Here is a 12,080-nt window from a genome sequence, read left to right on the forward strand (position 1 = left end):
GCGGGACCAAAATCCAAGGGGGAGCCCGACTTCACCCGTCGAAGCAGAGGGAGGAGTGAGTCCTTGGTCAGCAGGGGAATGCTAGCTAGTTTGGAAGTAGAGGGGGAAGGGGGCAGGTTAACAAAGGTTAGCGAAGGAGGTGGTATATTAATTTTTATCTGTGCGACCTTCTCGATGAAAAATTCATTTAGCGAATCGCAGAGATGTTGAGAGGGAGGGACTGTTGTCGTAACTCTATCGGATGCTGCCAGTTCATGGACAGCAGCAAAGATCTCTTTGGATTGGGACTCTGCCGCTAAAATCCTTCCTGAGTAGTATTCTGTCTTAGCCTCAAGAATGCCTTTTTTGTAAGTCTGTAAGGCAGAATGGTATGCGGATTTCAGTAAAGGGCTATAGGCTCTCCTCCAAGCTCTCTCAGCTCTCCGTGCAGCTAGTTTTTTCACCTTAAGGTCAGAGTGGAACCACCTATTAGCTGCGTGGGCTCGCTTAACCGTAATCCGCCTCAGGGGAGCGAATTCGTCGCCCGATTGAATCAGACAATTATTGATGGATTCCAATTGGTCTGAGGCTGCAAGGCCTGAGAGGTCAGGGCTGGACTCGGACAAGGACGAGCAGAGGGACGGCATATCGGCTTTGCCCCATTTCCTGATCCAGGTGTTCTTGGGGAGCGGGGGCTTAACCTCAGGGGATAGTGCAAGGGAAAAGGAAATGAGAGAATGGTCCGACCAAGGGCAGGGAGAGATGGTGGGGGGCGTTGTAGGGACATTTAGGGCCCAAATTTGGTCCAGTGCATGACCATGAATATGAGTGGGGCTATGAATGTGAGGTACAAAGTTGAGGCTAATCATGAGGTCAGTGAAATCCTTGGAGTAAGAGGTTTCGGCGGGGCCAATAATTAAAGTCCCCTAAGACTAAGACTGACGAATTATTTATCGCCAGAGTAGCCAGGAGATCTTGAAAACTAGGAATAAAAGATGAAGTGAGTTGAGGGGGGCGGTAGACAAGGACGCAGGTCAAAGGGGTTTGGTATGAGGTCGAGCGCGCTACCAAGTAGTCAACTTCAGGGATTATAGGAGAGGGAAGGATCTGAAAGTGCAAGTCAGCACGAGCTATCAAGGCTACTCCTCCGCCCGTCTTGCCCTTAGGCCGATCCGCTCGGATGGCAGAATGTGAAGGGGGCAATGCAGCTAGAACATTGGGCAGGGAGTCCGCTCTGAACCAGGTCTCGGTTAAAAACAACAGATCAGGTTCATGCGTGTCAATATAATCAAATAACTCGTACTGATGTTGAACAGCTGACCGGGTGTTAAGTAGGGCAGCCGAGATGTTAAATACCGGTATTTGAGGATTGAAGGAAGGGGGTGGGGTGGGGGGTAGGGTAGAAGGCAAAAGTGTCAACTGGTTAACAATCTGCGGAGTAGAACAAAGAGACGAAGTAAACAAACCAAGGGAGGTCACACGATTGAATAAAGTGAGAGGAATGGTACCAGGGGTCCAGTAGGAGCAAAGCTGTGATGGAGTGTTTCTAATCAGCTGACCAGAGTGGGGTGCCCCTAGCCCCGGTCGGCCGCGGGCGGGCGCAGACGGGCTCGACTTTGGCGCAATTTTGGCGCGAAGTCGGCGCTCCCGCTGCGCTTCCACCAGGTCGCCATTTTATCCAAAAGGGAAGTGAGCCACTAGACCGCTGACCTGCGCGAGAGGGAGGCAGGGCAGAAGTGGGGTAGGGCAAGAAGTGGTGCTCGATGTTGCGACCCTCCGCACAAACGGCACAATGCCGGGGCGGAACGGGGTTCAGAGCAGAGGAGACAGGTAAGACAAGCCCCAGCCCAATAGTTTATAAAATACAAAAGCACAAATGCGCGTTAGCGCTGGGTAACAGTTTCAGAGATTAAAACAGTGCAGCTAGTAATCAGCTGTCGAAAAGAATTTAAAACGAACTACAGCGCCGTGACACGCCAGCAGCCTCAATCGCCGCGCTAGTTAAATTGTGTCAGAAATGATGCGCTAAATATAAGCTCAGGGCAGCAGCCACTAGACCGCTGACCTGCGCGAGGGAGAAGCAGGGCGGAAATGGGGTAGGGCAGGAAGTGGTGCTCGATGTTACGACCCTCCGCACAAACGGCACAATGCCGGGGCGGAACGGGGTCCAGAGCAGAGGAGACAGGTAAGACAAGCCCCAACCCAATAGTTTATAAAATATAAATGCACAAATGCGCGTTAGCGCTGGGTAACAGTTTCAGAGATTAAAAACAATGCAGCTAGTAATCAGCTAACGAAAGAAATCTAAAACGAACTGCAGCGCCGTGACACGCCAGCAGCCTCAATCGCCGCGTCCCATTCTTCCCCCAATAAGGCCGCTGAATCAGATTCGGTAGTGCAAGGGAGGGGACCCGCTTAAAGAGCGGTGAAGTAAACTATTATAATGCGTGTATGCGGAATGGACAGGCTAAAAGCAGGGGAAAAGTCAAAATAATTAAAATGAAATGACAAAACAGGATGTTTTTTAAAATCGCGCCAGGAATTATGCTGAAAGCGCAATCACACTCGCGCTGAGCATAAAGTCCCTGATATTCCCTTTAAGATTCTTGACTGTACTCAATGTCCCATCATGCAACTGACTTCCATAACAAAGCTTTGTCAGGATCCAGGGGAAAGAACTCTTGATTTCAAAGAAAAACCCCTCTTAGAGATGATGCAAAATGTGTTCAACCCCACTTTCTTCTTTTTATAGTGGCCACTATAACTAAAGCAGAAGAAACCAAGGGAAAACGCGATAAAAACACAGCTACTTGCGTTTTAACCCGAACTCCACATAACGACGTGGAGCTACTACAAAAATGCAGGAAGAACTCTAAACTTGCATTTTACCGGCAGGTAAAAATGACTAAATAAGGCAGAGAACCAGTTCGAAATGCTAGCTGTTCGTAGGGCAGGGTCCTGAGGCTCTCAATCAACCCATGAAAGCCTCGAAAACATCCAGTGAAAAATTCACGAATCGAAGTCCCAAAAGGTGCCGATTTCCCAATGAGAGCCGAGAGCTCCCAACCAGCAATTCTCTTCTCTTCTCAGGTTGCACCTTTACTTTAATTAAAGGATTACTGAAAAACGTTTTATTTAAATGGAAATTCACACTGCTGCTCCTGCTGCCTCCATAGCCTGACACTTTCACACCATGGTCAATGATGACAACCGACCGGGTTGAGGGAATCTTCCAAATCCTTTGAGGTCACTGAGGTCTCTGGCTTTGAAATCGTAATGAGAGCTGAGACACAAGGAAAAAAAGAAGAGACATGCTGACAGTGACAAATGTAAAAAATATAAATCCCTTCAATGGTTTCGACCCCCACTGAGTCGTCTTCTGAACTAGAGTTGATTTAGATTTCTCCCTCTTCTGACCCAATGCCACCAGCACCAGCAGACCCTGGACCATTACTGCTTTCTTTCCTACCACAGGACCCACCATCAGGGCCAGTGCCCCGAGGCCTTTCTGAAGTTCCCTACTCTATGAAAGTATCCGATGTTCTTCCTTAATGCTGTTTCGACTGCCGCTGTGGGACTCCCCTCTGCGCCATTTGCTCCCTTCCTGCCTCAGCACTTTCCTGTGGCACTACCCTTTGCTTCACTACCACGGCACCGTCTTTGACACCACTGACTCCGATGCCTGCTTGACTTTCGGTGGTAATGGCTTCAGCACCTGCGATGATGAGCCTGAAGAAAGAGCTTCCCAAGGCAAAACCTCACCCTCCTGAGCCCACAAGGATGCCTAACAAATTCTGGAGGGAGGCACAATGCCTCATGGAGTAGCATCAGAATAGAGAGAAGCAGGCAAATGGGTTGTACAACTGGTAGATACATGTATTGTTTTGCAGTGATTCCAACCTACTGCATGTGTCAAGAACTGATGACCTGGGTGAGATATCTCAATATCTGCCACCAACTTCTAATCGAATTCCAGGACCTTGGGAAAGATTGTGGCATTGACCCATCCCATGAATTCGGGATGTTAAATCATTCATGACATTCTCCTCCAGAAGTGCTCTCTAGCACACTGTAGGCAAGAAGAAGGCTGAGGACTTGGAACTTGCACTTCCCTCAGTGGGAACGAAAGCAAATATATTGACAGAGGTACTCCACCCTTTTGCTCAGCTATCCGATGTATCTTAGACCTTTTAATGTTGCCCGGCGGAATTACGTTTTTGCGGCTTGGTATATGCCCTCTTCCTAACCAGCATTGAGTTGGACAATAGATAGACTCAATTAACCTGCACCAGGTGACACAGGTTTCTTATCCATACGTCTGTCACCCGAGAGTCTAGAGTTTTTTTCCAGCCATAGAACATTTTGAGAACAGTAGCACGACGGCCCCCTCTTTAATCCTACAATCCCCAACATCATTGCCATTAGTTTTGGACACTTTTAGGTTTTGAATGTGGATGCAATTTCTCACCAACATCAGCCACAGCACCCACCAGAAGCAACCACAAAACCTGATGCTTTGGCAGAATATGGGCCATGGGCAAGGCAGAGGCTGTAAACTCCAACAGGCTTTTACTTGACTGATAAGTTGGTTGTTTGAACCAGAGCTGCTTTCTTCTCAAGATAGTGATGCCATTTCATCTTGGTCAGTACAATACCCTTTTTTCTTTTCCATCTCTCCCCATTCCTTCAAGGAGGAGGAGAGGTTACACAGGCTGGATCTCACAATTGTAGTTAGTGTTTATATTGACCACACAAATGATTTCAGGGTCGCTGACCAGATCTATGTTTGGTATGTAGTTAACAGAAAGGGATAAGGTGTTAAAAAGAGAATCTTTTGGGGTGGCTCATCCTATGTATTAAAATGTGTTATGCTCTAGCATGAAAAGCAACACCTGAGGGCATCAGGCCGCATTTCACCAGGGCTAATCTTCCACCTGAGTATTGCGAAGGGAATTCATGTCGCTGAGACCGGCAGGGCAGCAACATTGCTGCCTCTTCATAATTTTGCTAAGCACTACCACTCTGATTTGAAGTTACAGCTGGATAGCCATTTCGCTTGTTCTGTCCACCATGACTTCCGTGTCTGACCATCCCTTCAAGTTCTGCTCGTGTGATTTACTACTCGGTAATCTATTTAGAAGGCGAAGAATCTGCGGGTAGAAGTATACATTTGAAGAAAAAATTATTTTCCTTTGGTAGCAATCTTTCTGATGGGTACCCTATCCACCTGGAGATTCCTTACCAGTCATATATCCTCACCATCTTGAAGTATGGTTCGAAGCGATGGTAACAAGGTTCAATATTGTTGTGGTTCTCCAAACCTCTGCAGAGCTGATGCCTTTATTGCCCTTGCACAGAAAAAAATGGATGGGAAACGGACATCAGAGCATTATGACTCTAGTTACTTCACAATGACTTTGCTTCTGGTGCTGCCTTATAGCCTGACTCGTGTACTGTTGTGAAAAAGCTATTGTAAAGGTGTAAGTATCGAGTCTGGCACCAGGGATTTTTTAAAAGGGGAGGAATCACCTGCAGATAGCGTATCCACCTGAAAACTCGTTACCTTCATCACCAAAGTGTCTGAATGTTGACTGCACATGAAATCTACATCTATACTTCTGTCCTTCTCTCTTTTTGTCCATCTGTCCCCAGCCCTCTATGTGCCTGATCTATTCTGCATGATCGAACCAGTATTGTGTGATTGTAAGTAGTCTTGTAAGTTTGTTGCCTGCAGTTGACGACTCTGTATGTCAGTGTGTAAACATAGTTATATAACTCTTCCACTTTTGCCCTGCCCATCAGGCCCAGCATACTCAACCTGTTTGCCACTGTTTGATTTATCCTCCTACTGTCTCATTCTCCTTTCTTCTCCTCTTGTCCACTCTATTTTTCTCTCCTGCTTTCGCCACACCAAACAGACACCTAAAGTCTGCTAACAATTATTACTTAGTTTGTTTAACATAAATCCATTCACAAGGCTCTATCGACGTTTGCTCCACAATATTTACAGTATGCCAAGAAAGGTCAACATAATGTCTAGATGCCACAATATTCTTGGGATGGCTACCTTATACCAGAGCCACAGAACACCTAATGTCCCACTAAATATCCACAGTGTGAGAAAGCTTATTTTGGGGTTCCTTGGATAACAACAAGGTAGTAGCCAGAAAAAGAACCCCCCCCCCACTTTGAGCTAAGGGGCCGATTTATATGTTGGTGGAAATAGTACTCTGTTGCAACGGTGATGAAGTACCCTTTCGGCCAAGATAATGGTCTGTCCGCCCAATTTAAATGCAGGCGGACCTTTGATTTAATCATGGTGGAGGCTACTTGGTTACTCTCCTCCGATGGCCCTTCGGAGTAAGCGCCACTGGAGGTTGACCTGTATGCCCACCCACCTAATTTAGATGGACAGACTCACAGGTCAGTTTTCACTGTCCATCACTGCCAGGAAATCCCTGGCGGTTAGTGCACTGAAAACTGCAAAATGCCTACCTCACCATGAAAGACAACTCCTCTGGCAAGGGGTGCATTATTTTTTTTTATTTTCAAAAGGAAAATCCTACTTTGGGTTTTGTTTTTGGAAATAAAAAGTTTTTAAGTTTGTCATTATGTTTGACGGAGCCGTAGAGCAAAGTTACAGTGCATTGATGGAAATCTCTTTGACTATGGCTCCTGTCAATACATTAAATGTCCGCTGGCCTGACCAAATATTTATACATTTGGTCGGTGGGACCTCCATCAGGGTGATGGAGTATTTTACTCCGTCACCCTAGCAGAAGACAGCCTGGCCTCCAGATTATAAATTGAGTCCTAAGTCTCTAATGACACGGAGTGAATGAAGCAAGTTAGCCCAACCCTTCAATAATAGTTCCCTTCACCATTGAATGAAAAATGTCCTAGCTAACGTTACAGAAAGTTTCAATTCTATTAATGACTCGGAGGCGAGGATTATGCCTTCTTTCTTCACTTTATTCCAAATAGCAGCAATTTAGATTAACAGAGGCTATGTTTCCCATGAACCAAAGGGAAAGGTAGCAAGAAAAAACAAACACATAGTAACATCCAATCCGATTAGGGCAATAATGTCCAATCAGGGGCTTCCTAGCCCAACATAGTCCTTTGCTAGTGTCCCCTCTTCCTCTTTTGTAGCGCGAAGACATCCCATCCATTCTCTTCAGGCGTCCTGCTTGTGAGCATCAGAACCTGCAAGCGACAGGGACACATTACCGAAGGAATAAAACTGCTAAGGCCTGCAAATAGAGCATGAAGCAGTTAGCCTTTACACAGTAACAGTGATACATGTAACCAAACTGAAGTAGTACTTACTGCAGTACGGGGAGGGTTCTCCTCCTGGAGTGTAGGGTGGGATAATCCTCGCCTCCGAGTCCTTAATAGAATTGAAAATTTCAGTTACGTTAGCTAGGACATTTTTCATTCTATGTCAGGACTGGAGGCGAGGATTATGCTTGTTTAAAGCTTGCCCACAACCAAATGAGCCATGTTAAGCACCTCGGACCTCGGGCTCCTCCTCTTAAAGGTGGAGTCCGAGGTCCAATCTGCCACATTGAGAATATCCTCCAAGGGGGCACCCAAGCCGAAAGCTTTAGAGGCCATAGCTCCTTGAGTGGAATGCGCCCGAAGTGCTGGAGACTTATGCCAGCCTCCTGCATCACCTAGCGAACCCATCTAGCGATGTTCGGCGAGGAACCCGCTTTAAAAGGTGTCTGGAGCGCAATAAGGAGTTGGCGTTCTCCTGGGAAACGGAACTCTTCCGTCATCTCTTCGTACGCCTTGAGGCATATAACTACACAAAGTTTCGGAGAGTCGGGAAACTCCAGATAGGAAATTATCCTGGAATGGCATTTCGTACGTCTGAGCAGAGTGAAAGTCACCCCATCGGGAGTAAACATCCTACTGGTGATATCCTGGGCACGAACGTCTGATACTCCCCTGCAAGATATCAGGCACAGGAGCATAGCTAACTTCGCTAAAAGCTCCTTCCTGGAGAGTAACCTGTTAGGCTGCCAGGACAGAAAAAGGTTGAGAACCTGATTCACATCCCAGAGCACAGAGTAGCGCAGCTCTGGAGTCAATGAGAGTCAAATGCCACGCAGAAACAATTAATTTTGATTAGGAATGATACCCAGCCATATATTACTTTACAGATGCGAGACTTTGATAGGTTTTTATTAACACATTTTAGATTTAATATCCTATTTAGGCTACTAAGTTTTCCTACAATGAATGACTGGTCAAGGCAGCTGATTAAATGCCCATGCGATGATTTGTCCAAACAATCTGATATTCATATTTTGTTCTTTTGTAAACTTTATACAATTCCAAGGAAAAGATGGATTGTGCCTATTTTAAAGTATATGGATTTTAGACAGTGTCGACCTGCCTTTTTAGCTATCCAGAAGTTAGATAATATTTTTACTGTTGCGTCCATCTTGGCTTTTCTTAAAAATGTTTTTATATCACGGAAATCAATACCTGTATGAAATTGTAATGAGCTTATTGCATTGTATTGGAAATGATAATTGTATTCCTCCTTTTTTAACTGGCTGTGATTTTTTTGTAATTTTATGGTTATCAATGAATCATAACCGAATAAAGTTATTGAACTGAACTGAACACTCGGGTCACTAGGTATAAACGAAAATATTGTCACAGAACGTCACTCAGTCACTGCCCAAATACTTGCTTTAAAGACTTGCCTAAAAATCATTGTACAGATAGGGATTACATAACAATGCTGTACATTCTGTTATTGAGAATTTACTTGTTAGTAGGACATTATGATTGTTTTTATTGTTGGTGTACCTTATATAATACTTATTAATAATTTTTTTTCTATTTGCTAGGAATGGTTGGATATGCTGCTCAAGTAGCACCTCAATCAGGTAAGACGTCTGTCTGCTTAAAAATGTATTACTTAGCATAGGAGTAAAGGATAGAATGGACACGATAAGAGAACTGCATTTTCATTGACACATGATCGTTTCTAAAAGGGCAGTGGTTGAGTCGGTTTAGAATCCTAAGCTTTCCATCAACAAGAAAAAGTGGTTTCACAAAGGGGAGGCCACGGATTGATTAGACCCTGACAGTGATTTTCGTCTACCTAAAATTTGAGTTCTGCCGCATACTACTATCTTCACCTTCCTCACCTTTTGAATAGCCCAGGTGTCACACTGAAGCTGGAAACCTTTCCAATAGAGCTTCTACGCTGGTAGGGGGAGCACACAATGAGATGGCACTGGAAGAAACACCATTGTGATGTCACTGGAGCCAAAGAACACCTATGCAGCTAACCTGACGTCAGTTCCTTTTTTCTCACCTTTGGGGCAGGTGTGTTGCTTGCTCTTCAAAATTCCTGTCAGCAATTCTTCCACATTTTCTGTGAAAACTTCTTAGGTGTAGTGGCCCCTCCCACGGCAATTACGGTTCAAGGCCTGCTGAGATTGTGAGGGTCAGATGTCAATGACTGGCCCTCACAACATCTGCCTTTGGTTCCATGGTTCAGACCACAACTCCAGGTCATGTGAGTATTGTCAAAGTATGCACCCCAAGGCCATCACAGAGAGGAAGGTAAAACTCTTTATAGCCATGGTCAATGATGACAACCGACCGGGTTGAGAGAATCTTCCAAACCCTTTGAGGTCACTGAGGTCTCTGGCTTTGAAATCGTAATGAGAGCTGAGACACAAGGATAAAAAGAAGAGACATGCTGATAGTGACAAATGTAAAAAATATAAATCCCTTTAAAGGTTCTGACCCCCACTGAGTCGTCTTCTGAAGTGGAGTTGATTTAGATTTCTCCCTCTTCTGGCCCAATGCCACCAGCACCAGCAGACTCTGGACCATTACTGCTTTCTTTCCTACCACAGGACCCACCATCATGGCCAGTGCCTCGAGGCCTATCTGAAGTTCCCTACTCTATGAAAGTATCCGATGTTCTTCCTTAATGCCGTTTCGACTGCCCCTGTGGGACTACCCTCTGCGCCATTTGCTCCCTTCCTGCCTCAGCACTTTCCTGTGGCACTCCCCTTTGCTGCATTACCACTGCACCGTATTTGACACCACTGACTCCGATGCCTGCTTGACTTTCGGTGGTAATGGCTTCAGCACCTGCGATGATGAGCCTGAAGAAAGAGCTTCCCAAGGCAAAACCTCCCCCTCCTGAGCCCACAAGGATGCCTAACAAATTCTGGAGGGAGGCACAATGCCTCATGGAGTAGCATCAGAATAGAGAGAAGCAGGCAAATGGGTTGTACCACTGGTAGATGATACATGTACTGTTTTGCAGTGATTCCGACCTACTGGATGTGTCAAGAACTGATGAGCTGGGTGAGATATCTCAATATCTGCCACCTACTTCTAATCGAATTCCAGGACCTTGGGAAAGATTGTGGCATTGACCCATCCCATGAATTCGGGATGTTAAATAATTCATGACACTCTCCTCCAGAAGTGCTCTCTAGCACACTGTAGGCAAGAAGAAGGCTGAGGACTTGGAACTTGCACTTCCCTCAGTGGGAACGAAAGCAAATATATTGACAGAGGTACTCCACCCTTTTGCTCAGCTATCCGACGTATCTTAGACCTTTTAATGTTGCCCTGCTGAATTACGTTTTTGCGGCTTGGTATAGGCCCTCTTCCTAACCAGCATTGAGTTGGACAATAGATAGACTCAATTAACCTGCACCAGGTGACACAGGTTTCTTATCCATACATCTGTCACCCGAGAGTCTAGAGGTTTCTTTCAGCCATAGAACATTTTGAGAACAGGAGCACGACAGCCCCCTCTTTAATCCTAAAATCCCCAACATCATTACTATTAGTTTTGGACACTTTTAGGTTTTGAATGTGGATGCCGTTTCTCACCAACATCAGCCACAGCACCCACCAGAAGCAACCACAAAACCTGATGCTTTGGCAGAATATGGGCCATGGGCAAGGCAGAGGCTGTAAACTCCAACAGGCTTTTACTTGACTGATAAGTTGGTTGTTTAAACCAGAGCTGCTTTCTTCTCAAGATAGTGATGCCATTTCATCTTGGTCAGTACACTACCCTTTTTTCTTTTCCATCTCTCCCCATTCCTTCAAGGAGGAGGAGAAGTTACACAGGCTGGATCTCACAATTGTAGTTAGTGTTTATTTTGACCACACAAATGATTTCAGGGTCACTGACCAGATCTATGCTTGGTATGTAGTTAACAGAAAGGGAAAAGGTGTTAAAAAGAGAGTCTTTTGAGGTGGCTCATCCTATGTATTAAAATGTGTTATGCTCTAGCATGAAAAGCAACACCTGAGGGCATCAGGCCGCATTTCACCAGGGCTAATCTTCCACCTGAGTATTGCGAAGGGAATTCATGTCGCTGAGACCGGCAGGGCAGCAACATTGCTGCCTCTTCATAATTTTGCACTACCACTCTAATTTGAAGTTACAGCTGGTTAGCCATTTCGCTTGTTCTGTCCACCATGACTTCCGTGTCTGACCATCCCTTCAAGTTCTGCTTGTGTAATTTACTACTCAGTAATCTATTTAGAAGGCGAAGAATCTGCGGGTAGAAGTATACATTTAAAAAATATATATTTTATTCGGGTTTCAGAGGTAAAGTAATACACATATTTCAGCACCAACCACATAATCAGGTATCGTATCATAGTATCATATACACATTAAAGTATGCCAAAACCACAGGTACACATTTGTATCGCCATCTGGATGGGACTTCGTTGAGTGAGCTTTGAGTCTTTACTCATTCCTCAGAATCGTCACTGCTGTCATTTTGGTCCGGAGGTGGTTCACAGATGTTCCCTCTATACTTGTTCCATGCACCCCATATTTTGGACCATTTTTTGGGGCATCCCCTGTTACTTATTACCGCGCTTTCTGCTATCATGGCAGTATCCATGTCTCTACACCATACTGTTAAAGTGGGCTGTTCTGCACTGCCCCATTTCTCTGCGATGTTGCGTTTGGCTATCATCATTCCCATTGTAGCCCAGCTCTGCCCTGCGCGTGTGAGGTCGTTTGGCTCCCAGACATTTAGCAGACAGCGCCTGGGTTCTGGTAGTAGTGTAACCCCTTCTGA

General features: G+C 45.4%; 1 protein-coding gene across 1 annotated transcript in view; it reads left to right on the top strand.

Moving 5' to 3' along the window:
* LOC144768685 (uncharacterized) overlaps positions 1–12,080 on the top strand; it is a 9,047,330-nt gene that overhangs the window by 3,028,381 nt on the left and 6,006,869 nt on the right. Inside the window, exon 18 of the mRNA XM_078652515.1 lies at positions 8,847–8,885. Coding sequence (XP_078508641.1) covers positions 8,847–8,885 — 39 coding nt within the window. The remainder of the gene's footprint in view (positions 1–8,846; positions 8,886–12,080) is intronic.

Source organism: Lissotriton helveticus, chromosome 7 (assembly GCF_964261635.1).
Source record: "Lissotriton helveticus chromosome 7, aLisHel1.1, whole genome shotgun sequence".
In the NCBI taxonomy this organism is placed as follows: Eukaryota; Metazoa; Chordata; class Amphibia; order Caudata; family Salamandridae; genus Lissotriton; species Lissotriton helveticus.